General features: G+C 37.6%; 7 protein-coding genes across 7 annotated transcripts; 3 read left to right on the top strand and 4 right to left on the bottom strand.

Moving 5' to 3' along the window:
• Nucleotides 1-258: 258 nt before the first annotated feature.
• LOC137731564 (uncharacterized) lies at nt 259-2508 on the bottom strand. Its single transcript, XM_068470703.1, has 7 exons — nt 2412-2508; nt 1404-1575; nt 1150-1212; nt 993-1040; nt 843-893; nt 633-696; nt 259-541 (listed from the first exon to the last, which is right to left on the bottom strand). The coding sequence occupies exons 2-7, from the start codon at nt 1548-1550 to the stop codon at nt 447-449; spliced, it is 468 nt and encodes a 155-aa protein (XP_068326804.1). The 5' UTR covers nt 1551-1575; nt 2412-2508; the 3' UTR covers nt 259-446.
• Nucleotides 2509-5123: 2615 nt separating this feature from the next.
• Nucleotides 5124-5997, top strand: LOC137730685 (casparian strip membrane protein 1-like). The gene is made up of 3 exons (XM_068469651.1): nt 5124-5350; nt 5447-5570; nt 5782-5997. The coding sequence occupies exons 1-3, from the start codon at nt 5124-5126 to the stop codon at nt 5995-5997; spliced, it is 567 nt and encodes a 188-aa protein (XP_068325752.1).
• A 2111-nt stretch (nt 5998-8108) lies between these two features.
• LOC137732518 (photosynthetic NDH subunit of lumenal location 2, chloroplastic-like) lies at nt 8109-9042 on the bottom strand. The gene is made up of 2 exons (XM_068471839.1): nt 8506-9042; nt 8109-8393 (listed from the first exon to the last, which is right to left on the bottom strand). The coding sequence occupies exons 1-2, from the start codon at nt 9010-9012 to the stop codon at nt 8385-8387; spliced, it is 516 nt and encodes a 171-aa protein (XP_068327940.1). The 5' UTR covers nt 9013-9042; the 3' UTR covers nt 8109-8384.
• Nucleotides 9043-11080: 2038 nt separating this feature from the next.
• Nucleotides 11081-12502, top strand: LOC137730963 (2-hydroxy-palmitic acid dioxygenase mpo1-like). The gene is made up of 4 exons (XM_068469984.1): nt 11081-11580; nt 11893-11955; nt 12046-12117; nt 12219-12502. Exons 1-4 carry the CDS (start codon nt 11233-11235, stop codon nt 12333-12335), a joined length of 600 nt encoding a protein of 199 aa, XP_068326085.1. The 5' UTR covers nt 11081-11232; the 3' UTR covers nt 12336-12502.
• Nucleotides 12503-12617: 115 nt separating this feature from the next.
• LOC137731336 (cytochrome P450 704B1-like) lies at nt 12618-13389 on the bottom strand. Its single transcript, XM_068470439.1, has 3 exons — nt 13150-13389; nt 12881-13081; nt 12618-12794 (listed from the first exon to the last, which is right to left on the bottom strand). Exons 1-3 carry the CDS (start codon nt 13387-13389, stop codon nt 12618-12620), a joined length of 618 nt encoding a protein of 205 aa, XP_068326540.1.
• Nucleotides 13390-15779: 2390 nt separating this feature from the next.
• Nucleotides 15780-17224, bottom strand: LOC137731929 (NAC domain-containing protein 1-like). The gene is made up of 3 exons (XM_068471191.1): nt 16973-17224; nt 16446-16729; nt 15780-16345 (listed from the first exon to the last, which is right to left on the bottom strand). Exons 1-3 carry the CDS (start codon nt 17136-17138, stop codon nt 15992-15994), a joined length of 804 nt encoding a protein of 267 aa, XP_068327292.1. The 5' UTR covers nt 17139-17224; the 3' UTR covers nt 15780-15991.
• A 4546-nt stretch (nt 17225-21770) lies between these two features.
• LOC137731400 (exocyst complex component SEC15A-like) lies at nt 21771-24972 on the top strand. Its single transcript, XM_068470508.1, has 2 exons — nt 21771-21951; nt 22475-24972. The coding sequence occupies exon 2, from the start codon at nt 22479-22481 to the stop codon at nt 24846-24848; it is 2370 nt and encodes a 789-aa protein (XP_068326609.1). The 5' UTR covers nt 21771-21951; nt 22475-22478; the 3' UTR covers nt 24849-24972.
• Nucleotides 24973-26212: the final 1240 nt, after the last annotated feature.

Below are 26212 nucleotides of genomic sequence, written 5' to 3'. Positions count from 1 at the left end.
CCTCTTTACTGTTGATCATCGTACATCATCCAATAAAAAATTATTTAAAATTTAAAATAAATAATATTTAACAAAAATTGACCGCATAATATACAGTGAACAACCATGATTGATAAATCCTCTGGATCCCACAAACAGAAGAGGATCCTTTTCCGTATAATCAATGTCGTTTTATCTTATTATTACACGTCTTGAAGATAAATGTTTGCCTTGTAGTTCGAATCTCGCCGATTCCCTAATTTAACATCTAACCTATAGTTTGACCAAACAAAAAAAATGCAATTTTAAGCAAATGAACGTCATGTGTTCAAGAGTGTGTACATGATTAATGTTATACTTGTTACAAAACCAGTACGAAAATTCGGATCGTATATCTTATTCGCTCTGGTATTTTACTAATGATCAAATTCTTGGCTTCTAATTTGCGAAGATGTGGGAGGCAGCAGCTACTCGTGGTGGCGGGTCTGATCCTCATCGCCAGTGTTGTCACCGCTGCCACCATCTAGTTGGTCCTCCGATGAAATGTTCATATTTCCGCCATCTGCGACATGGAAAAGAAAAAGGAGTTCAGGTGCTGAGCAGCTGAAGAGGTTTATAACATGACAAGTTTATTGGCGATTGATTAAACATACCATCACCTTCGCCTCCAGAAGAATAAGCTGAGCGCCTTGAACGCCCTTGCTGGTGCGGTGTGGGCTGATGACAACAAGAAAGATCAAATACGAGAATCAGCATATGCGAAAACAAGTTTAGTTTTTTCACAGTGACGGCGGATCTTTCAACCCTAACAACTTCTAGCCCAGCTTGAGGCAAGAAAAACGTAAAGATATCATCAAGCATACCTGCAGCTTTGGGCGGAGTGCTTCAAGCGGCCCTTTCGGCTTTGCACCTTGCTGTTAAAGAAGTTAAAAAACCATAGATAGTCAAAGATATTAGGCATTCAAATTTCATAGTTATAGCAACAACATGTCTAAGAAAATCCACACAAATACCTTTCCAAGTGCCCAATCAGCAGAATCAAAATAAGCACGCTCATGGTCCTGACAGAAAATTTCAACTTGTGACTTATCATGATAAAGAGAAAACTAGAATCGCAACAGCGGAAAGCGGTGTGATAGGGTAAAAGAGAGATACAAGACGAACAACTACCTTGGATATTAGGGGAGTCTTCCTTGGCAGTATGCCTCCATACTTTTTCTTAATTGCTGCTTCCTGCAGAAGACACAATCACAGACAATGATCCTATTGCATAACTCCATATGACAACCAAATGTTTAAGGCTAAGGGAAAGTTTGAAGCAAAAAGAGAATTCAATGTTGGAAAAAATCTGTACTGATAGACAACAGGTCAACATGTAGGACATGTCAAAATTTTCGGAACTAAATTGTAGGGCAGAGTTGCACCTCCTGCTGGGCTGAAGGCATTGGATTTCCATGATTTTCATTTGAAGCTTTTGGGTCTACCCCGGCATTGTCACCATCACCTAGATCCATAGGAGTGCTATCAGCAACCTCTTGGTCCTTAACCTCCTCCATGTTTGTACCAGACATATTTTGCTCAGGGTGCTGGCGACAACTGCAAAAACAAAAGACTCGTTTACTCAATCAAAACCAGATGTATACAAATGTAGTCATTTCGTTGGGCGTTCCAAATAAGCGAACCAGTTCCTTCCGTTTTTTTAGATCTCGTATAACAATTGCTTATAATAAGATCAGGCTATTCGTTGGTTCAACTCTATCCATCATCAAATCATTGACATGCATATAAATGTCTGTAAAACCATCCAGCGATACACCCCTACAAAGAAATATCACTATGACTATGTTGATAAATGTTTGATGCCATGAAAGCACATTGAAGTAAATGCACTAATTCCATTAAACTACACTCCCAGCGCCCGGCGCATCACGGAAGATGCAGCCTTTCATCATGCCCTCCCAACTCCTAGTCCACAATCCAACATCGAAGATCAAACTCCAGCTACTAGGGGATTGAAGTTCAACTTCCCGATTCAACCTTTACCCGAAATAGCTCGGATAAGCAGCATCTTGAAGATGACATAGAACTATGGTAACGAAGAAAGTCAAATCTTTGCAGCAAAACAATTTAAAGCAAATCTTTCCGCACGAACAGATGCACCAACAAAAACAGCTAAAAAGATGAAAATATTTCATTTAGGAACAACTAGATAAACTTGTCAATACGGTTCCTTCTGGGGGTAATCATAAACAATCAGAGTAAAAACCAATTGGATCATGGACTTTTGGAAGAACCCAGATTCGAGATATAAGTGAGTTTGCTACTGGGCAGCTAAGTTGCTTGATTTGCAGAAGAAAGTTAACAGCTTTGATTGGTAAATATCGAGATTTCTGAACTGGGAAATAGCAGAAGTGAAAGGGTTGAAAGCTTACCTGATCAAAGATCGGATCCGATTGCAGAAGCAGAGGATATCTGAAGAAGAAGAAGAAGAAGAAGCAAGCCTAGAGATTACGCTACGCGCAGAGCGCGTAAGAGTGAGAACTTTTGGGCTGTGAGAATTGAGGCCTTTGTTTTTAATTGGACCGGGTTCAGTTTTACGTCTCTTGGGCCTTTATTTTCATATAGCTCGGCCTCAAACCCATATATAATATTTTAATATTATTTTAAGGCCACAAGCAATGCAATTATATAGCTTTTAATGTTTAGCAAAAATTTAACTTTCTCTCTCCTTAGCTAAATTTAGCTAATTACTGTTTATAAAATTAAGATAATCGGTCACATTTAGGTTGAAGTTTGGAGCTCCATTTTTTTTTGCATTTTTTACTAATGTAGCAAAAAAATCCCATTTAGCTAGATTGTTGAAGATGCTCTCGCACCTTTATGTGGACATGTGTGACAATGTAATAGGCGATTAGCATGAGAAGATCTTAATTAATCGTGACCTCGGTATTATTTGCACGAACACCCCCAAAAGAGATGGTAAAACACAATATATGAGAACATCTCATAGTTGTATATTCTTCCGCAATGACATGGATCATTTATAGTGCAACACATATCCTCTTATTGTAACATCTTTCAAAATAAAAGAAAACATGTTGTGTTGTAGTCCATGTCGACAAAAGGGGTTGAAATTGGATGATGATGTACCTGGTGGTATTAATTTCTGCTCCATCAAAGTAGCAAAGTTGAAAAAGAAAAAGGGATTATAATTGTCATGTCACGCCCATAACTATTTTCATCATTCTAGAGATACCCATCATGTGCAAAAAGATTTTTATTCCATTGCAATGATCAATTCCGGCAACAACAACAGGAATTGCTTTAACAAAAAATGCTCATGGACTTAATCTATCCTTAGTTTAGAGTATTATATTGTTTAATGAGAATCATAATTATTTCTTTGCATTATTTGGCTTGACATCAACATATATATATATAGGGTCAGATTCGCGATACTATTTGTTTTATACAATTTTTGACATGCATTTTTGTATAGCTCATTTTATAATGTATTTTAATGATTTGAACCGTCTATCTTTTAAAACATCATTCATATATCATATTTGCAAAAAAATTAGACAAAATAAAAACCATTAAAACATTCATTTGCAATGAAAAAAATGGACAAATACGGTTCTACAAAGAAACTCTAAACCCTTAATCCAACGATCATGTGGTTTTAGATTTGGGTGAGTTTAGGTAGACATAATCTTCAAGGGAAAGATCAAATAGTTCGGATCATTGAAATACATTATGAAGTAGGATCCACAAAACTGTGTTAAAGTTGTGTAAAAAAAATGATATCATAAATCTGTCCCATACACACACACACGTATATAATTAAGTGAACAAGTTTCTAGTTCATGATGTGAGCTAGCAAGCACAACAGGCATTGTCATTTGCTCCTTCCCTCCCTTCTTCCAACCATCCCCACATAAGAGTGCAAGTGTTGAATATTCATCTAAGTTCTTGCATGCAAACATGAGATAATAATACGTGCTGCAGCCAAGGATGACTTGCCGGCATCAACCAACTTCTCCTCTTCGACCGGTATAACTTTTTTTTTTTTTTACTAGGGAGGATAGGATTTGAAACTATTACAAAAATTTAGGGAAGATGAGAGTTTCAAATTCGGAACGCATGGGTGGTATCCGAATACTCTAAACCGTTATAACTTATTACGATGCAAGAAAATTAGTCCAAAGCATAGGTTAGGATTTGTTTTGCTACGATCGTTAGCTCTAAAAGCGTGGATTGGTGGCAATTAGGAAGAGGTAGGTGTGTTTCGAGCAGAGATAACCGGCAAGTTGTCCGTGGCTACATGTCTATCTCATATTTGCATGTTAGATCTCTACGATGATAAACGGAACGCGAGGGAAGAGGCCAAGATTGATCCAACATGCCATGGCTTAAGTAAGTTTTCTCGATCTGTTTCTCTAATCCTCGTGCGATCAGGGTTGTAATTATTTAATTAGTACCATACTTTGATTAAATAAGCTAACTAGCTGACGTGCTTTGTATTTGTTAGAGCATTTTCGGTTTGGTGGATTTGGATCTAGGACTGCTAGACTTGTTTCTCACACGATAGATCTAAGTTAGGCCAGTTAATTAAGGCAATGTGACCGTTCCTTTACATCTAAGTTGGAATCACCCTCCTGACAAGTTAGAATAGTTTAAAATACCGCTTTGTCACCAAAAAGAAAAAGAAAAATACATGTTTGCATGGAACCTAAGTCTAGAAACCTAAGCACCAAACCCACTAAAACAGTGACAACATTCTCCACAGCATTTCCAGATGACTTACGATCTTAGCTCATTGGCCATTTTCCTAGTACCTGGACATGTCACCAGAATCTCTAGAAACCTATGTCCCAAGATTTCATAGTATTATCTGTTCATTGTTGGAGTTGGAGAAATTATCCTCATGGTTCAGAATAATATATACACAGCAAGTGCAGCAGGTAAAAATAAAATAACATACATTGTAGCCTATCAGAGGTTTACACATGGCATGCTTAGACAAACATAGGTTGCACTCCGACATGCACATTAGCATATATAAGCATGCCTTCCCCCGTTTCTCCAGAGCAGAACCACCCACTGTAGAGCTCAGCTTCAAAGAATATAGCTGAGAAAAAAATATGAAGGCAGGAGGAGGACCAGTTGTTAAGGTTACTGAAGCCTCGAAACCGATCCCGAAAATGAAGTCGAGCAGAGTACTCGCTGTTCTAGACTTCACTCTTCGCGTCGTTGCAGTGATCGGAACATTAGCTAGTGCCATAGCTATGGGAACCAGCAGGGAAACACTTCCCTTCGCCACACGGTTTGTTCGCTTCAGGGCTCGGTACAAGGATCTTCCCACGTTAACGTAAGGATATTTTGTTATTGCGAAAATAATTGAAGGTACTATTTTCTTTTTTTCCAAAGAGAATTGCTCAAACTTTGTGATTCATGTCACATACAGGTTCTTTGTGATGACCAATTCGATCGTATGCGTCTACCTTGTGCTTTCCCTTCCGGTATCTATTGTCCATATCATCTGGACTGCAGCAGTAAACAGTAGGATCATCTTGATCATCTCGGACACGGTAAAAGACGTCGAATTCATTGATAACTAACGGAAAGTTATTTCCGCACTCACCTTTTCTCTTTTTTTCACTGAAAATAGATGTGCGGAAATCACTTTCTCTAACTAACTAATATTTAAGCTTACCTTGGCTTTTTATTCACTCAAACGTATAGCTTTTGTCAAATGGTAAATTCTACTTTGGTTAATAAGTAAATACAAATGTTGTGAAGGTGATGATGGGGCTTGTAACTGCCGGAGCTTCAGCAGCTACAGCCATAGTGTACCTGGCGCACTACGGGAACCCAGGCACCAACTGGTTCGCATTCTGTCAGCAGTTCAACAGCTTCTGTGGGCGCATTTCCGGGTCTCTCATTGGCTCCTTCATCGCCATAACTGTACTTCTACTGCTAATCATCATGTCATCTGTGGCAATTTCTCGACGCTGATGTGCCGCAAGCAACTGTTGGCGATGAATGCCATCTATTTGTGGGAATACAAATATGGATTTGCAAGTGTGTTACGTACCTTGTGTAAATTTAATTAAACTGTAAACCATATTTGCAATATCTAATTACAATTTTCTTTTGCACTAAATAAAACCAACACTCATTGCAATGAATCTAAGCACAAACAGATCTCCTAAAATTGCAGATTAATCAATCATACACAGCCAAACATATTTGGTTAATTATGTCACCCCACCTACTACTAGGCCAATAGTGCGACCAGATCATCCTTTGATCTGAAGCAAACATAGTCCATCAAAATGCGGCACAACCAAGACTGTTTGAGAGCTTGTGTTCATAGAGTAATGTTGTGTGATGGTTCCGTCCTCTAAATTGTAAATAGCCATATCACATGGTTCATCTCCCATGCTTTTTACCTAAATCCGGTTCACAAGAGATCCGTCTTCACCATCAAACACGCACTTGTAAACCTCGAATCCCATAGTTTGCACTGCAACCTCATCGACATAGAGGCATCTTTTACCCACGCATAAAATCTTAGGACGTGCAATAGGTCGGTCACCCTTAACTGATTCCATAAGATATGCATAATGACAACTTTCTGGGAAGTCGTTTTCAGGTGTGAGTAGCTTCAGTTCAGGCGGCAGTGAATGGTCAATTTACTGCTATCAACATCCAGTGACCAAACACTTCTCAACCAGTTAGTAGCTTAGAGTTGGCTTTTACAAAATTTAACGTCTGAAGTAAGTCCAAAACCTCTGACCTGCTTTGAAGAAAGCCAACCTGCGAAAAGTGCTACAACCGCATAATTATCCGGATTCATTCAGGGATCAGCTGATAAGATAACCTTATGGGTGTGATAGTCATGGTAGGGTGTGTTATGTCCAGGGATACTTCTCTTATGGGAGGGAGAAGAACGAGCGGCGATGTTTGTTGAAAGGGTTCCCGAGTGCTATAAGCAGACCTTTCCGTTTGATCTTCAATTGTAGCCAGCTGCCAACCGTGGCTAGAGCCACTGCCACAACACCACTTTGTCAAGGGCACTTGTAACTTAATATTGTTGTGGATTGTTCCTTCATAAGTGCTGTATAATATTAGTCTAAGTCCACAGTGGTCGTCGTGGTGGGGGTTGGGGATCAAGAGCATGGGAAGTACCTTGCGCCACCTGCTGCGTTGCAAGATTATAGAATTTGGAAACAGAACGGGATCGGCGGACAAGAAAACCTTACCGACGTTATGATCATTGCAGCCTTTCAAATCACAATCGTCTATCCAGGCCTTCAAGAGAAGGAGATGAATGGAATCACTTGGTCTTCTGAAAGGTCCCTGTGTGCTATTAATAGACCTTCCTTTGTATGATCTACTTTGGCCAACTAAACATATCCACAGCCATAACACCTCGTAGTCCTAAAAGGCACATGGAACTGAATATCGTCGTTGATTCTTCCTTCGGAAATGCTGTATAGCGCTCTTTGGTGCTCGCTTGGGAGGTCAGTTTTCAGGATCAGGAGCATGGGAATAACTTAGCCGGAATCGGAAAGAATAGGGCTTCCGGAAGACTAGCCAATGCCCAGTACTAATACTAGTACTAGTAGTCTAGTACTGATCAAGCTAACTGCAGCTCTGGGCTTCTTATTCGGTTTAAAACTCGGCATGATCGTAGTGAAATTCTTAAAGTTCAATAACATGATGAAGAGAATAATGCTTTGATGAGAATATGTATATATACAATTAAAACAGAAGACCAGTGAAATTACTTGTGGTGTTGTTCAATCTAAGGAATCGCCTTCTTACTCTTAGGCTCACCATTCTTATTGAGCTTGGAGCCAAAAGAGATAGATCATGTACCAAGCCACCATTGAGTCATAACTCCGCAACTCGCCTTGAGCCGAATTAATCTCCAACGCAACACAGTGCATCAAGGTCTCATCGGTTCCTCGACGATCATCTGAAAGATACGTTTGATTAAGTTGTTTTGAGAGATTGATAGTTGGGTTAAGTCATGATGGTGGATGATGAGGAATGATGGTCGAAGTGGTGTCATGTTCTTTCCCGTTACTATGCTTTGCGCCCATATTAAAGTTGAAGTGTGTATACGAATGATTTGCAATATGTTGCATTTGCCTTATGGCAAAGTGCAACGTTTTACAAATCTAATAACAAATCTACAAAAATTGCAATAATTCTTAGTTCACAATACACTTCTAGTTCTGTATTTACCCAAACATATTTGGTTGAATCCAATTTCAAACAAAAACAGTCCAACCATCTTAAAACTAGGCCAACAGCGCAACCAAATCATCCAACGATTTCAATGTCTTCTCGTAGTATAAGTACGATTCATACACTTTTGGCGTTCGAACATATTAGTCAAGCTGCAAGTGCAACAAAAACATAAGTACATTGTAATACACATCAAATTGAACGCCAATTAATGCATGATAATTTGTACTATATATGCGTAACATTACTTGAGGAGAAACATACCTCTGCCATGTTATCCACCAATTCATTGGCCGTCTTAGCATACTCGTTCCGGCGACCTTCTGGCACCAAAGTCACGGCATTTTTCAAATCTTGGGATAGATAGGCTGACTTCAGACGGATGTAAAATATGACGTACCTCCAAGCCATGGCCTCCAACATGTCCCTCATGCTATGTAGCCCTTCAGCTGTTTGCCTTATCCTAGCAACGGCATCTTCAGGCGAAAGTCCGGGCTCGAAAAAACGTTCCCTTATAAACGAACGAACACCCCAATTTTCAGCTAGCCCGAGCGGGGTGGCAACCCCGTGTTGATGCGCCCCAAGTGCCAATGTAGTGGTCAAGAATGTTGTCACGATTTTTCTTCGACTTGCGGCGTTATTTTCTTGATCGTCTTCTCCTGGAAATGAGGCTCTGATTACCGGGAGTGAGATTTTGTGACGGAAGTTTTGGGGTTTGGCGACGATGTGGGATTGGAGGAAGGTTGTGGTGGTGTTAGTGAAGCTGCTCATGGCTTTGGGGAAAATATGAACAAGTTCGAATTTTTCATGAATGTCTATGGTGGTGATGGGCTGGCTGATGAGGATTGTTGTCATTGTGGATTCCTTGGGCAGATTTTTGTGGCTGACCGTGTTGCCCGTCAATCCGACATGGACCTTACCTGCTTGCCGCCACGTGGCCTTCATTATCTTGCCAAATTTATTTAATAAAAAAAGGTTTGGAGAAATCTTTGTATGGTAATTTTCACTCTCTCATTCTCTACTACCACACTCATCTCTTCTCTGTTTTATTAGTGAAAGAGGAGAAATTCTTTGGTCCGGTGGTCGGACCACATGGTTGTTTGGTTAAAACACGCAACCAAAAATTTGGAAGGAGTCGGGCCGTAATGCAAAGGATGGTGAGATGTATTTGTGTGTTGGTTGAAGTATTAACGTGACACGATCAGTCATATTTTAGAACTTTATAGTAATCGGTCAAAATTAGAAGAAAAGTTTAGGTAGTGACTTTTACACTCTTGTTTTTTAATTATGCATTCTCTTCTATTTTTTTGTTTCTTGATTCTTTTTTATCCATTCAATCTCTAAACTCACCGGGAGGTGTATTGATAGAAAATGAGAGTGAAAATCAAATTTCAAAACATCCAAGTGTAACAGTCACACTACTATGTTGAGTTATTTATTCACATTACTATTATACTACGAGTAGACGACATAATCCGTAACACAAAGCAGCATCGATGTAACTGTTGGGTCAATTTAAGCTGACAATATCAAAGCCCGAACCTGATGCAAAAAGCCCAATTCTCTGTATACTTTTGGGGTGCGTTTGTTGCACCGGACTATTTCGGACTGGACTAGCTTCAAAGACTAAGTTGGACTGGCTTAGACTAAACTAAGCTGTACTAACTCAGTAAAGTGTTTGATTCAATGTCGGACTAAGAAACATAATAATTACAAAAAAAAAAAAAGGAAAAACAACCAGTGATATATAAAAAAATATCCATGTTATTTGCTTCAACTTCAATTTCAACAACATCAAAATTTCAACCAAAATTTCCAATTCCCAAATTCTACCAACTTCAATTTCAACTAAAATTTCCAGTTCCCACATTCTACCAAAATTTCAATCAATTTCAACCAACTTCAATTTCAACTAACCTACAATCAAATTCTAAATTGCATATTACCCAGGGGAAGAATTGGCAAATTAACTCACGATCTACCCCCAAAATTCATGTTCTCTATTAAAAACCAAAGATTTACAACCTCAATTTCTCAAAAGCCATGCATTGGCAATATATTTCCCACGAAGGGTAAGCAAATTAGGCCTCCATTTGCATCATTGAGGCTCCATCTGCGAATTAAACCTCCAGCCGCGAGCCTCCATTTTCAATTGCGGATCTCATTCAACCAAATTCGTCCCTGTTCCTTAGACCCTACCATCGTCTCCTCCTCCAAACCTCTCTTCTTCGATGACCCACCCCCATCCCCTCCTCCAGTCGACGTGAATGGCCATGCCGTCGGCGGTGGAGAGCTCAGACTCAGCCTGGCGCCTATTGTCATCGTTCTCATCTTTTATGTAGCTCAGACTAAACCCAAAGAAGCGCAGACCCGAGAATTTGTACATCTCGTCGACGATCGTCGCCGTCGATAGGGTGGTCCGACGAGGTTGGTCGAGCAAATCAGGACAAAGATGTGAAAAGGACAGCTGGACGAGGACGCGAGGAGGAAGGGACGCGAACGGTCTTAGCAGTCCCTTGTTGATTGGTGGGTCTCGCTAAGCCCTTCTAACGAAGGACTTAGTCGAAGCGTGTCCGATGTAATCTCATTAAACCTAATCCTTGTGCAAACCAAACATGAGACTACACTAGCAATTAGCCTAGCCTAGTCTAGTCTAGTCCCTCCTAATCCGGTCAAACAAACACACCCGGTGAACAAAAAAGCCCCCAAAACCTTGAAATTATTTTGGCTTTTCCGTGTGTTTTGACTGGAAAATGGAGCCCTCTAGCGACCAAGTGTTTGATAAATTCAAGGTTTCTTCGTGAACAAAGCACCAGAAGCCAATTTATTAAATTGGCGGTGAGCTTTCAGTTGTTGGTCGGTTGCGTACAAAAAAAGCAGCTTACTTTTTCTTCTCAGGGAGCCAAATAAATCGCCACCACCCTTCACCCATAAAAAATTTCTCGAGAAAAATCGCAACAGAGGATCCTAATTTTCTCGGAAAATTCTCAAATGGGGAAGACCGGACTGTTTGATCTCGAAAAGCACTTTGCTTTCTACGGAGCTTACCACAGCAACCCGGTCAACATAGCGATTCATATGCTCTTCGTCTGGCCTATCCTCTTCACCGCTCTGCTCATCCTTTACTTCACGCCCTCGCTGCTCAGTTTCGGGGTTTCTGTGTTTGGGAACGACGTCGCTCTGCCTTTCAACATAGGCCTGCTGTTGACTATAATCTATTCGGTGTTTTACATCTGTTTGGACGCAAAAGCAGGCTCCTTGGGTGCTCTGCTCTGCGTAATTTGCTGGGTTGGTAGCTGTTTCCTTGGAACCGTACTCGGATTGTCCATCTCTTGGAAGGTACGTCTGGAGTTGCTATTTATTTTTGTGAAAAAATTATGGGTTTTGATTATTTTATGGAATTAGATACTTTTTTGAAGTTTTTTATTTAAAGTTGAGTAATTTCTGCAGTTATTCTTAGTTTTTAACTTTTTATTAAGAAATTTGTTATGGGTTTCGTTTATTATGTCAAATTATACATATATATATATATATATATATATATATATTTTTTTTTTTTTTTTTTTTAAGATTTTTGTTTAAAATTCAGTAAATTGATTGCTTCTTTACGTTTTAGGTGTAAATTTGACCTCAGTAAACTTTTTTTTTCAGGTTGTTCTGGTGACTCAGATAGTCTGTTGGACTGGACAATTTATCGGCCATGGAGTCTATGAGGTGTTAAATCTTTTTTTTTACCTAATCATATTTGTGACTTCATCTCTTTCTTGTTGTATTTATACTCTTGAAACGTGATGTAATCTGCAGAAAAGGGCACCAGCTTTGTTGGACAATCTTGCACAAGCCTTTATCATGGCTCCCTTCTTTGTTCTGTTAGAGGTAATTTTTTGATGGATTTTTATCTTATGAGGTAATTTCCTGATTTGGCAATCATAATTTGTGTGTGCAATCATAATTTGTGTGTTCTCTTGCTGCCTCAGGCTCTGCAGATCTTCTTCGGGTACGAACCGTACCCCGGGTTTCAAGCAATTGTTCAAGCAAAGATTGATGCTGAAATCAGTGAATGGCAAGAGGAGAAGAAGAAACTGATCTCCTAATCTGTAACTGGATTTACTTTTACTGTAATATCTGGGTGTGCTTAAAAGTAATACCAAAGCTTTTATCTGGTGTATATTGGAAACATGTGACTTGGAAGCCTTGAAATAAATACAGCACATGAGCTTTTGAGAATATAGCACATGAACTTTTGAGAAGGACATGCAAATTTATGTGTATCCAAATAAAACTAAGTTCTCCCCTTTCGCTCTGGCCTGTTTAAAAAGGTTTGATATATATTAGAAGACACTTAATCTGCTTTTAATTATCTTTGACACAGATGATTAGCGCCTGGCTACAGTAAGCTTCAAGCCGTGCGCCATTGACAGAATTGTCATCATCCGGTACTGAACTGGATGCCCGGGGACCAAAGTGAATGTGTAAAATCTGCACAGAATGGCCAGTGCCATCTTCATTTGGAGGTAAGCAGAGTCCTTTCCTAGGCATATTCTTGGTCCTGCCTGTAAATCCGAGGTAATCGAACTTCTGTGTTAATGACCTTGAAATTTTGTGGATGTATACGGTTAAGATTGCTCAGTTATCTAACCTGAAATGCGGTGAACTTGAACGGCGATGCATTTTGGAAGAAGCCCTCCTCGAGCCATCTCTCAGGCTTAAACGAGGCAGCATCAGGTCCCCAATTGTACTCCATTCTTCCCATTGAGTAGGGAACATAAGTCACCATTCCTCCTGCTTTGACTTTGGTTCCATCTGGTAGAACATCATCCTCCAAGATGCCTTTAGGATCCTGGCGCCATATGGATTACTTAGAGCAACAACATCGACATCAATGTTTCAATTCAGTACGATGCATACCTGAGGGACTGCAGGGTACAGACGAAGCGTCTCTGTCATAACGGCATGCAAATAATACAGTTTTCCCAGCGAGTCGTAACTCAGAAGTCCTGCAAATTGTGCAACTCTTTGATTGAATGAGTCGAGGTCCTCTGTGTCATAAGGGATCAGCAAAACCTTCTCTTCTCTTGCTTGATCTTCTTCAAAAGTTTTCATCGCGGAATAGAGCTTATCAGCTACATGGGGATGAGTCATTACCATGTATATGGCCCATGAGAGAGTAGTTGCTCAGAATCGAATGGAGCTTGAGGCTATAATCTCTGAAGACCACAGTGCTGAAATCCCTCAAATTCTTCGATGCAAATTCAAAGCTCGCAGTCTTTCTCTGTTCCTCCAAAGCTCTCCGTCCACATTGAAGATCCCATCTCCGAGCAGGACCTCCATGAGCGAACGGTACACTTAACCCTTCAATTAACAAAACACGCCAAAGATCAACGCAAAATTAAACAAAAACAAGCACCAAATTAACGCGCTTAACACCGCCGGAAAAAAAAAATCACCTAAGGATAGTTTGCAAAGTTGGTCTTGAGGACATGTTCGACATTTGCAGGATCTGCAATGTAAGTGTAAGTTGTGAATGGCATTGGGACGACGACGGAGTTTGACTCCGAGAGGTACTTGACGAGCCAATCGTGCATCCTGTCGTAGTTCGTGAACTGTTCGATCGCCGCTCCGACGATAGGCCATGTTTTGGGGCCCTTTTTGTGCCTCTGGCTTCATCTGTGGATGATTATCCATGACAAAACCATGCAGACCACCATGAAAACACCATCTTGGGAAGAAAAAGCTAACAAAATGTTACTTTCTTGATCTTCCATTTGATCAGAGGATGAAAAATAAAGGGAAGGAGGAAGTTATTAATTAACTGCCTCACATAGAAGGCAATGCTGATTTTGTAACGGCAAAGATGAAATAGTTAAAAGGTTAATTAATTAGCTAATTAGCTAGTTAAGTGGTTGGGACTTGGGGATTAGTGAGAAATTAGCTATGGCTTTGTTAACAAACAATCTTTACATGCTTTCATGTTGATGAAGATAAACGAAAGAGTTTCACCTCTTTTGCGTTCTTACCCTAATTCTTTCCAACATATTTTTTAATTTGATTATTATTAAAACTTGATAAAATTCATGACTTGAGGTTGATATGAGATGGGAGAAATTTACTATTAACTCATACGTTATTGTGGCGGTTTTTTAAACCGATCAAGTAGTGTTTCATGTAAAATCTACACCCCATGGTACATGTACCTCGTGATACCATGCTTGATTGGGTTGGTGTATTGCTATAGTGGCGTTCAGTTATGATTCTTATGAATAATTTTTTCTTATAGCAAGGAGTCAAGACTCTAGGATCAGACTTAAAAATTTGGAGCACTAAATTTTTGAACATCCCAAATATCTCTCTCTTGAACGTTTCAAATATCTCTCTTTAACGTTTTAAATATCCCAAATTTTTGAACATCACAAATATCTTTCTCTTGAACGTTTCAAATATCTCAAATATCTCTATCTTGAACGTTTTAAATATCCCAAATTTTTTAACATCCCAAATATATATCTTGAACGTTTCAAATATCTCAAATATCTCTCTCTTTAACGTTTCAAATATCTCAAATATCTCTCTCTTTAACGTTTCAAATATCTCAAATATCTATCTTTTGAACGTTTCAAATATCTCAAATATCTCTCTTTAACGTTTCAAATATCTATCTTTTGAACGTTTCAAATATCTCAAATATCTCTCTCTTTAACATTTCAAATATTTCAAATATCTATCTCTTGAACGTTTCAAATATCCGAATCCATCGATTCCGCCACAAAAAGGCGGCGAGCATCTCAAACACAAAGACAATATCCAAAATAGGGACCTGAAACGTCATCAGCAGCCCCATCAACATTTCATTTTCAACCCATGCACGCGCGACAAACGTAGTCCGTAGTGTGCGCCACCTCTAGTTACAATTCTACCCGGTTTATTTGACAAATCTTATCCACTGTCATGTGAGATTTTGTAGTGTACGGGACATGAACATATACGTTATATGTCATTATATAAATAAAAAAACACTTGAAAATAAAAAACATTCCTCTACTTTTAAACAAATACCGTAGTCAAAATTAAACATCAGTCCTTGAATATAAAATTGGATTATGGACCGATTGGTAATAGGGGGTGATATCCACACACCCTATTTTACTTCTCACACACATTTTTAATTTTTGACCGTCGAATCAGATGAATTGAAGAAAATCAACGGATAAAAATTATCAAGGGAATAGCACACCCCTTGGTAATATTGACAACATGATATAACTGGATTTTGTACCTAAAATAATTGGATGTTTTCATTGTCTTTTAGTCATGAAGATAATTTTAGACAAAATGTGGATAATATCGATGACACACCTTGTAATCGAGATGCGTTGTACAAATGTATGACAAGAATCATGTATAACGATTACTAACGACAATGTAATTAGTTTTATGTGACTAAATATCATTTATGAAAACAATCGTCTTTAACACATTTGAATTTATATCTTATTTATACTTATTACTTACGATGTAAATAAATGGTGCTACTTTTAGAATACGGGTAAAAATAAAAATTACCCAAATCATCTTCTTTGTAAAATTTCAAATTAAACAACTCAAATCCACTTCATAATTTGTTTCAAATATTTCAACCCCTCCCACAACCCACCAATTTACAACATCCTTTTTACCACCTTAATTTCCCATCTAAAACACCCCAAATTCAATTGTTAATTACGGTCCAAACCACGGTTGGTGGTTCAAAACGCTAGTCTGAGCCATCGCCTGGAATTTCCCGGAGTCCGTCGGTTTGGTAATTAGGCATTTCACCGAACTGAAACATTTGCGCGTGGCCAGCTCCTGCGCCGGCCAAGCTGCTCTGGAAATCGTATCCAGAATTATTGTCACTCAAAAGTTGAGACATCGGGCCCATGTAGTCCATGTCCAGTAAACTAGTTATCGAACAAGTCCGTGGAAATTTCAACATCGTTTGTTCCTCATTGGCTTTCGCTGTTTCTGGTGTTGTCATCTCAGTTTTTTCATCTTCTTCCACTTTTTGATCCAAATAAGCTTTGCCCAGTTGCCGCTTTTTGTAGATCCTGCAGAGGACCCAATCATCCAGCTAAAATCCAACAAACACATAGCAATTGTCAGGTTGCAGCCAACTGTTTGATAAAATGCCTGAAAGAAATGTAATGTCACGAATTGGCAAAGCGGCTTACCCTCATGGACCCGAGTTGCTTGTTGGCCCGTTGGTTTCGAGTGTCGCCTAAGCGATATTCGTGCATAATCCAATCCGATTTGACCCCCTTCGGCGGTCTGCCCTGGTAAAACACAAGGGCTTTCTTCACCCCCACGTACTTGGACTCGCTGTAAATCGCCTTGTCTGTTCCCGTGGCTTTCCAGTAACCCGACACGGTTGCCCGATTCGGGCGTATCCCGTTCGGGTACTTCCTGTCCCTAGGGGTAAAGAAGTACCATTCATTTTCTCCAAACTCTGCCTTCTCTGCACATCATAAACAATCCCAATTTGCAACCAATACAAAATTACGGTAGGCAAGCCTACTTTTGCCGAGAGGACCTTACTTAGCGCACGGGTTGCCACTATAGCGGTATCTCAAGCCAATCACGACTTTCTCGCATGGTGGGGAGCGTGATTGGGATCGGATACTATCATTGTGACATCCCGAGCGTGCATGTATGTCCTTCTTGGCTTTGGACGTCTTAATTACGAATTTACGATACTAACCAGGCAATTCCCACGGATCGAACTTGTAAATATCAACTTCTGGGATGATGGACGCAGGGCAGGGCCGTGAGGTGGCTTGGTATTTGAGGTAAAACATGATGAGTTCCTCATCAGTTGGGTGAAACCTAAAACCAGGAGGAAGCTGAGAGCTTTGTTTGGCCTCCATTTTCAGAGCTCCCTCAGAAAAAAAAAAATTTAAATAAATAAATAACCAGGACAAATATTAGGTTCTAGGGTTGCAGAAGTAGAACGGCAGTGAGGGCATTTGAAATGTTTGAACGGAGAGGGCTGCTCCTTTTATGGTTCATTTGTTTTGTCGTTTTGTGTGCGTCACGCGTTTTTGATTGGTTAATCCCTTGACTTTGATTCCTATGATGGGAAGTGGAAAGCGTACTCGCGCAAGTAACCAAACTCGCTTTTGATATTTTCCAATAATTCGGCTTTTGTCCAAGGTTCCTTGCACTTGTCACAAACTTTATCCGGATACCATCATTCATTGGGAATATCCTTTGTAATTGTCCACTCTTTCACACTATATACAATAAACCCAAAAAGGGGTGTTCTTACACCACAGTAGGTTTGAACTTCATCGGCTTCTTACTCTAACATTTAATTTAACAAATCGATTGTTTGATAAAAAAAAAATTACCCAAATCAAAAAAATTGCTTACTCTTAATAAATGGTGTGAAAATTTGCAAGAGAAAATTTTTAGTATTTTGACTAGTCTACTTTCAACTAAATCTAATAAAACAATATACAAGTAGGAAATGTTAGAAAATATCACATTTTTGTATCATATGTCGTGGCAAGTGATGTGTATATGTTATGTCAATTAATAATTTATTTGATTGAATGTTGGTTGTATGCATCACTTGATAAATGAGATGATACACCAATATGACTTTGAAAATGAGATATTCGGAGCATTACTCTTTTCATAAAGAATCCAATGTACATGTGTTCATAATGTGTTACTCATATGTAAAATCAAATTTGAATTGGTCTTTCCATATTAATTTGAAGACTATTTTAATAAATAATAAAACAGATACATAATTAGAGCCTATATAAACTGAAATTAAAATCTTTGAATTGTACAAATTTGTACACATGAAATCATTGAATATTTCTTAAATAATAAGTCAAGAAAAATAAAACTCTTGTAACTATACGTTAACGTATATTTGATATAATTTAGTAACTATTTAATGGGTACTATTTGAATTGACATGCAATAACATATGTCTATAATACTAAGTCAAATTTACATAAAAAAATAAAAAATACGTTATTGACATGTATAGCAATTCACATATTTTATACAATTATTCATCAATGTTTAGACAAATATTATAACAGTAACTTTTTGGTGTATACGAACTACCAGTCAAAATTACTAACAACAAACACGTGTTTAAAACAATAATTTTCTCTTAATACATACGTAATTGACTGCACTTCGAATACAAAACAATAAAATTTAATATTTATTCTATTCAACGTATTCAGCTTCAGGTGAATCCTAAAAATGTGGAAAATTGAGAATTGAGAAAATTAGGTTGAGAGCGAGTAGGGAGGTTATTCCTACTCGAGGAACTACAATGACTAGTCGACATGGTAGGCTGAGGTAGATAGCCTTTCCATTTACTGGAGCTGACGCGTGTCCTTTCCAAGATGGGTCCGGATGGATAAGCACAACGATAAAAATTGTGGGCGGGTTTACTTGTGGTGCTTATCTTGCCATGTCATCGGTGGGGCCCATATTGAAGACTGCAGTGGATGGACGTTAGCCGTTTGATTGGATCATTATTTTTTAAATGTCACGTGTGCAGCGTTTTTTTTTTTTTTTTTTTAATATTATCTAAACTATATATTAATAGAATCTGATTGTCAACTAAAGTAACCTAAACATAAATAAAAAAATATGAACAGTAGTATACTTTTCTACAAACCAAAATTTTATTATTTTTTCAAAATTTCACTTACATATGATTCTTACAAGCCTCTAATATTAAAATGAAAAAGAATTTATCTCCCCTCACTCTGTTCCTCTCTCCTTCAATTTTAAAAACAAAATAAAAAATGTTAATGAGCATTTCAGTCGAAAATGATCCGTTCGTGATCTTTCTATTCATCGTATATTATATGATCAATTTTCGTTAAATATTAAAAATTAAATATAAATAATACATAATAAAAATTGATCACATAATATATGATGAACGGTCATAATAACGAGATATCCCGAATCCCAAAAAAAAGAATCATCCTTTTCCCATTTCAACGAGATAAACTGACACTATATTTCGGCTGCCCACTTAGTACTCTGCTCGGGCCCGTTCCCATTAGCATGAACGGGAGTGGTAGGTGGCTTCTCTTCATTGACGTTTGATATATATAATATATTAGTGTTTTTATAATTAGGATTAATAGTTATTATGAGAACTTGTTAATCCTAATCATGATTAGTTGGCATCATAATCCTCTTTGTATATTTTTTTGTTTTGATAATATTAGAGCCAAATCCTGTTTTATGAAAACCCAAACAGGGGTTTCATAAATCGAGAAAAAAAGGATGGGTGTAAATACTCAAATGGAAGATCAACACATAGAGTTGGCTGCATGTTTAAACTTTAGCAATTAAGATATTATTGTGAAAATGACGGGTTAAGGATCCAAAATCGGTATTATCCTTAACTTAAGAGCACTTCCAGTGTAGTAAAGTCCCTTGACAATAGGTAACTTAATATCTTTAAATGATCAGTAAATGTCTGCACTGAATGGTAATTACCCAAGCAAATCTTCACTCCTTAACTGAATATCCAAGCAATTCGTATTAAAATATTAGTATTATTATGTTCTAAATAATAAAATAAAACTTTATTTTTAATTTTGAATAATAATAAAATATTAGTTGAAAGTATTTGAAAATATTGAAATATAGTGTAAAGTGGAAGAACATGGTTAGGTGTTTATGGAAAGGAATTATAGTTTTTTATATTTTAATTAGTTTTTTTTTTATAAATTTTTTAATAATTTAAATTGTAGCTGACATCCTGATGACGTCAACTTTGCGTCATATAGGCAGGGTGCTGAGCTAGGTGATTTTTGCCTGACTTCTTTATCAGGCTCACCTTGAACCCAATTGCCCGAGTGGATTGGAGTGTTTTGAGGAGGGAGAGGAGTGGATTGAGTTACCTATCCCCAAGACAATAATCAACGGTGAAGTTGCTCTAATATATAACGTCATATATATTGAGTTTTTGGCAATCTAATAATTATTAGTGAAGAGGAGATGAAGAATTTAATCTTGAAACATCTTTACATTGAAAATATAAATACCAATAAAATAAGGGAATTGCTATTAGCACTCCAAAAATCTCATTCTACACTCCTCACAAGTGCATTTTTCTTTCTAATTATAGAAAGTTTGAAGTATCAAATGAAATTTGCAGAGTGCTAATAATAATTCCCTAAAATAAAAGCTACTTTGTAAATAACTTTAAATAAATTAAATTATGGCAGGTTACATATAATATAACATATATTAAACGCTTGTGTTGTGGGTCTTAGAATCTTGGGGTTGATGAGGTAAGTATGGCATGTGCATTGCATGTACAAATGAAACTGGAATAAAATATGTATTCATTTGTATAGTTGGTCTTTTGATTAGTTTTCTTAGAGAATGGCTATCCAATAATTAAGAGAACAGTTAAGGTTGGCTCGCGTTTGCTCTAAATTAAAAAGGTTATTTTGAAGTATTCGAACTAGTAGTATGAATCACATTGATACTGTCAATTAGGTAATAAATGACTATATACAAAAAAAACAATATTGAAAAAAGAAGAGTTGGACTATAGAACTTCAAGTGCATGCATGCAGTAAATGCTTTTTTGAGGTTTTCTAATTAATATATATATATATATATATATATATATATATATATATATATATATAGTGAATGCATTTTAACTACATGAGTGAGTTAAAATGGTTACTAAGATTGATTATTGACATTGAAAATCGATAGAGTGGTTTATGAAATTATCCATCATATGTGAAAATTTTCCGTTAAATGAAAAATCAAGTGAGGGGTTTATAAGACAAAAATACTCTTAATTTAACAGAGATTTTTTACAAACGGATCAAAATGATTTACGGTATACAAACTTGAGGATCACTTTCATCGATTTTCAATCTCGAGACTAAATGAGGAGTTATGCCAATCTTATAAACTATTTTAGCTACAAACCTAAAGAAAACTTATTTTTGCACATTTTTATTCTTCTTATTATGGACATGTCTATGTATATCTATTATATGATTTTTTATTTATTTTTATTTACATAAATTTTTTTGGGAAGTGTTATTAGCGTTCCAAAAATCTCATTATACATTTCTTATAAATGCATTTTTCTTTCTAAATGTAAAAAATTTGGAATGTCAATAACAAATTATTTTTTTTTATGTGTAAAGATAGAAAAATGAAACATGGAAATGTTGCAACGAGAGAAATGCAGTAGTTGCCTAGAAAGTGTCAAATGACATTCTAGTCATTGAAATTTTCCAATTTTTCACTTTAGTCCAACTATAAAATAAACATTTGAACCCGGTCGAGAACTGAGATGGTACAAATGGGACCCAGAAATGAATGGCCCGCCTTCTCTTTCACCCACCAGTAAGATGCCGAGTGCACGAAAAGCTCCATAGACCAAAGACACCGGAGTCCACCTCACACACATAGGTAGCATCGCGAAAAGATGAAAAAAGTTAAAAACTTTGTTGCGGAATGGCAAATTCCCAGCTCAAAAAATTGCACGCAGAAAAGCAAAAATACAGAAACTAAAACAACAGAATAAACAGGAAAAGCAAGCCGTTTGCTTTTCCTTTTTCCGAATAATTATTTGGAATCATCGCATTTTTGTTGTTAGATTTGGAGGAAGAAGAAGGAGAAGAAGAAAATAAACAGATTGTCTCTGTAAGTTATCGCTTTTAACAATCAAAGCTTTCACATTTTGTCGAAAGTACATATGGGTTTTTTGTTCTACGTTTTTTTCTTGTATTTTTTGAATTGATTGATTGAATTCTTTTTTCTTTTTTTTTTTTCTTTCCTTTTCTGGGTTATTTTTATCTTGGTTTTTCTTACTGATGTTTCGATTTTTCACCTTTTTTAGGCTGTGATTGCGTGATTAATGTCGATAATTAGGGTGATATAGAGTGTTGTTGTAACATATTAAGAAAAAGTTTCCATTTTTATTGATTTTGTTGTTGTTGTTCTCATGTGGATTTAGCCCCCTTTTTTAGAATGCCCAAATCCCCCTGTTTTGCTGATTATTTTTCTGATTTAGTAATTGGGTAACTTAATTAGGGTTAATTTAGGTTGTAGCTTTGCTTGTGTTTTTTATTCATCTTAATTTGCTACTTAATTTTATTCTCATTGTGTATAATTTGATTTCGAAGTGTTTCGTTTTGTTTTGTTTTATGCTTTTTTTTTTCTTCAGAATAATGGAGTCAAAAGCGAGGAGAAGAATTCCTACAGAGAATGGGGATACTGGTGAGGACTTGGTTCTTGCTACATTGATTGGGAATGGGGATGACCTCGGTCCTATTGTCCGGCACGCATTTGAGATGGGGAGGCCGGAGTCACTCCTTCACCAGCTCAAGCATGTTGTGAAAAAGAAGGAAGTCGAAATTGAGGAGCTCTGCAAGACTCATTACGAGGAGTTCATTCTTGCAGTTGACGAACTTCGTGGTGTGCTGGTGGACGCCGAGGAGCTGAAAAGCGAGCTCTCTAGTGATAATTTCAAGTTGCAAGAGGTTGGGAGTGCTTTGTTGATTAAACTCGAGGAGCTTCTTGAATCCTATTCAATAAAAAAGAATGTGACTGAAGCTATCAAAATGTCTAAGAACTGCGTACAGGTGTTGGAGCTCTGTGTCAAGTTTAATAAACACATATCTGAAGGTCAGTTTTACCCAGCGTTGAAAACGTTGGATTTAATTGAGAAAAATTACTTGCAGAAAGTTCCGGTCAGGACACTGAGAATGGTTATAGAGAAGAGAATTCCGATCATTAAATTGCACATTGAGAAGAAAGTAACCAGTCAATTTAATGAATGGCTGGTTCACATAAGGAGTTCTGCAAAGGATATTGGACAAACAGCAATAGGCCATGCTGCATCAGTCCGTCAGAGGGATGAGGAAACGCTCGAACGCCAAAGGAAAGCTGAGGAGCAGAATATTTCGGGTTTGGGAGATTTCACATATACTTTAGATGTTGAAGAGATTGATGAAGAATCTATTTTGAAGGTTGACTTGACTCCTCTATACAGGGCATATCACATCCAAAGTTGCCTAGGAATCCAAGAGCAGTTTTGGGAATATTACTATAGAAATCGATTGTTGCAGCTTAATTCAGACTTGCAGATCTCCTCAGCACAGCCTTTTGTTGAATCCTACCAAACATTTTTGGCTCAAATTGCGGGATACTTCATAGTGGAGGATCGGGTGTTGAGGACTGCTGGGGGCCTACTGTTAGCTGAGCGAGTTGAAACAATGTGGGACACAGCTTTAGCGAAAATGAAATCTCTGTTAGAGGAGCAATTCTCCCATATGAATTCTGCAACCCATCTTCTCCTGGTGAAGGATTATGTGACTCTTCTTGGCTCTACTCTCAGACAATATGGGTATGAAGTGGGACCACTTCTTGAAACGCTTGACAAGAGCCGAGAGAAATACCACGAGCTTCTTTTAGAAGAGTGTCGTCAACAAATTGCAAATGTTATTGCCAATGATACATATGAACAGATGTCCTTGAAAAAGGACACCGACTATGAAAGTAATGTCCTGTCATTCAATCTCCAGACATCAGATATAATACCGGCTTTTCCGTACATTGCACCATTCTCCTCTGCAGTACCTGATACCTGCCGAATTGTCAGATCATTCATCAAAGGGTCTGTTGATTACTTGTCTCATGGGGCACATACTAGTTATTATGATGTTGTGAGGAAGTATTTGGACAAACTCTTGATAGACGTGTTAAATGAGGTGATACTTAATACAATTCATAGCGGTAACATTGGTGTCTCTCAAGCCATGCAGATTGCTGCAAACATTTCTGTAGTTGAAAGAGCTTGTGACTATTTTCTTCGTCATGCAGCCCAACTTTGTGGGATCCCAATCCGTTCAGTTGAGAGGCCTCAAGCTAGTTTAACTGCTAAGGTGGTTCTAAAGAGTTCAAGGGATGAAGCTTATCTTGCTTTGCTGAATTTGGTAAACACTAAGTTGGATGAGTTCATGTCACTTACAGAGAATATCAGTTGGACTATGGAGGAAATGCCGCAGAATGGAAATGAGTATATGAATGAAGTTGTTCTTTACCTCGATACTCTTATGTCGACAGCACAACAAATTTTACCTTTGGATGCTTTGTACAAGGTCGGGAGTGGGGCTTTCGATCACATTTCTAACACTATAGTGTCGACTCTTCTAAGTGATAGCGTCAAGAGGTTCACCGCTAATGCAGTTATGGGTATCAACAATGATTTGAAGACGTTGGAGAATTTTGCAGACGAGAGGTTTCAGAGTACCGGCTTGAGCGAAATTTACAAAGAAGGTAGTTTTAAAGGTTGCTTGATAGAAGCGCGGCAACTGATAAACCTTTTGTCGAGCAGTCAGCCAGAGAACTTCATGAATCCTGTGATAAGGGAGAAGAACTACAATGCTTTGGATTACAAAAAGGTGGCTAGTATCTGTGAGAAATTGAAGGATTCTGCTGATGGTATCTTCGGGAGCCTTTCAAACAGAAATAATAGGCAAAGTGCTCGTAAGAAATCAATGGATGTGCTTAAGAAAAGATTGAAGGACTTCAACTGATGCTTTATAAATCTTCCTCCATTCTGCGTTAGAGCTCGGAGATATGTTTTTCCCTTTGATTAATAATATAATTTTTCCCAGTGGTGTCTTTTGTTTCTCCTTAAAATGAATGGGATTTTTCTAATCTCTCTTGCTAGGTTATGTTCGTATAAGAACGTTCGCTTGTCCTAGTTAATTGGAAGTTAGTTTCGTTTTACATTAGAACGATGTTTATACTTTCCCTCCAATGTTGTTTGGGAAGAGAAATAGTGGCCTTGTTGTCGTTGTAGGTGCATTATGCAGTAGAGTTCTTTGTCATACAAAAAAATGTTACTGATTGCGAAAGCTGCTGCATTTCGGGTTTTCAGTGTTTGGGAACCATGTTGCTATGAATTTCAACATTGGCGTCTTGTTGGCTTTTAATCTGTTCGGTGTTTCACGCCGGTTTGGATGCAGAAACTGGCTCCATGGCTGCTCTGCTTTGTGTGATTTGCTGGGTTGCTAGCTGTTTACTTGCAACCAGCCTCGGGTTTTCCCTCTCTTGGAAGGTAACTTCTGGATTTCTTGCTGCTGTTGGAGGTAGTTTTGATGGATTTTAAACTTTGAAGTCATGTGAGCATTAGTTTTCTTTTGTTGCTTCAGACTCTGCAAAGCTTTCTTCGGCAATGAGCTGCATCCCGGGTTTCATGCAATTGTTCAAGCAACGATTGATGCTCAAAGACGAGAAGAAGAAAAAAACTGATCTCTTACACTATGTTTAGACAAAGAAATTTAAAATTATTAAATAATTTTAAAATGATGGAAATTGAAATGACGGAATTTTATTTTTTAGAATTTGTGAATTTTCTTGTTTGGTTAACCTAAAAGAACAATAGAATTGAATACATAATTTACTTTTTTTTTTTAATATCTCGATTACAGAAATTGGAAAATTACACTTATCTACATGGAATTTAAACTAGGGAATTGGGGGTCCCAAATTCCAAGTTTTTTTCCATTCATAAATTCCAAATTTCTATATTTATGAATCCAAACAAGGAAACTGGTGCATGTCAATTTATAAATTTTTACCCAAATTCCAAGTTTATTCTACTCATCCAAACATAGTCTGTAATTGAATTTAGTTATTGCTGGCATTTATTTAATGTAATTTCTGTGGATGGGAAAGCAATTCCAAAGCTTTTACCGAGGAATGAGATCTACTCCGGATCTCTATGTCAAAAACCCATGTACTGAGAGGTTCGAACTTTTCAAAAGAGAGAGATTCGAGTTGTTCAAAGTTTTTGAATTTTTTGGAAGTAGGTCAATGAGATTGACTAATAAGGGGCATATGATTGAAATTGAGAGTACTACAAGCTTCAAGTCGTGCTCCATATATGGAGTTG

This window comes from Pyrus communis, chromosome 4, assembly GCF_963583255.1.
Source record: "Pyrus communis chromosome 4, drPyrComm1.1, whole genome shotgun sequence".
Taxonomy (NCBI): Eukaryota; Viridiplantae; Streptophyta; class Magnoliopsida; order Rosales; family Rosaceae; genus Pyrus; species Pyrus communis.
The sequence above is the reverse complement of the archived record's forward strand: the minus strand, read 5'-3'. Positions and strand labels throughout refer to the sequence as shown.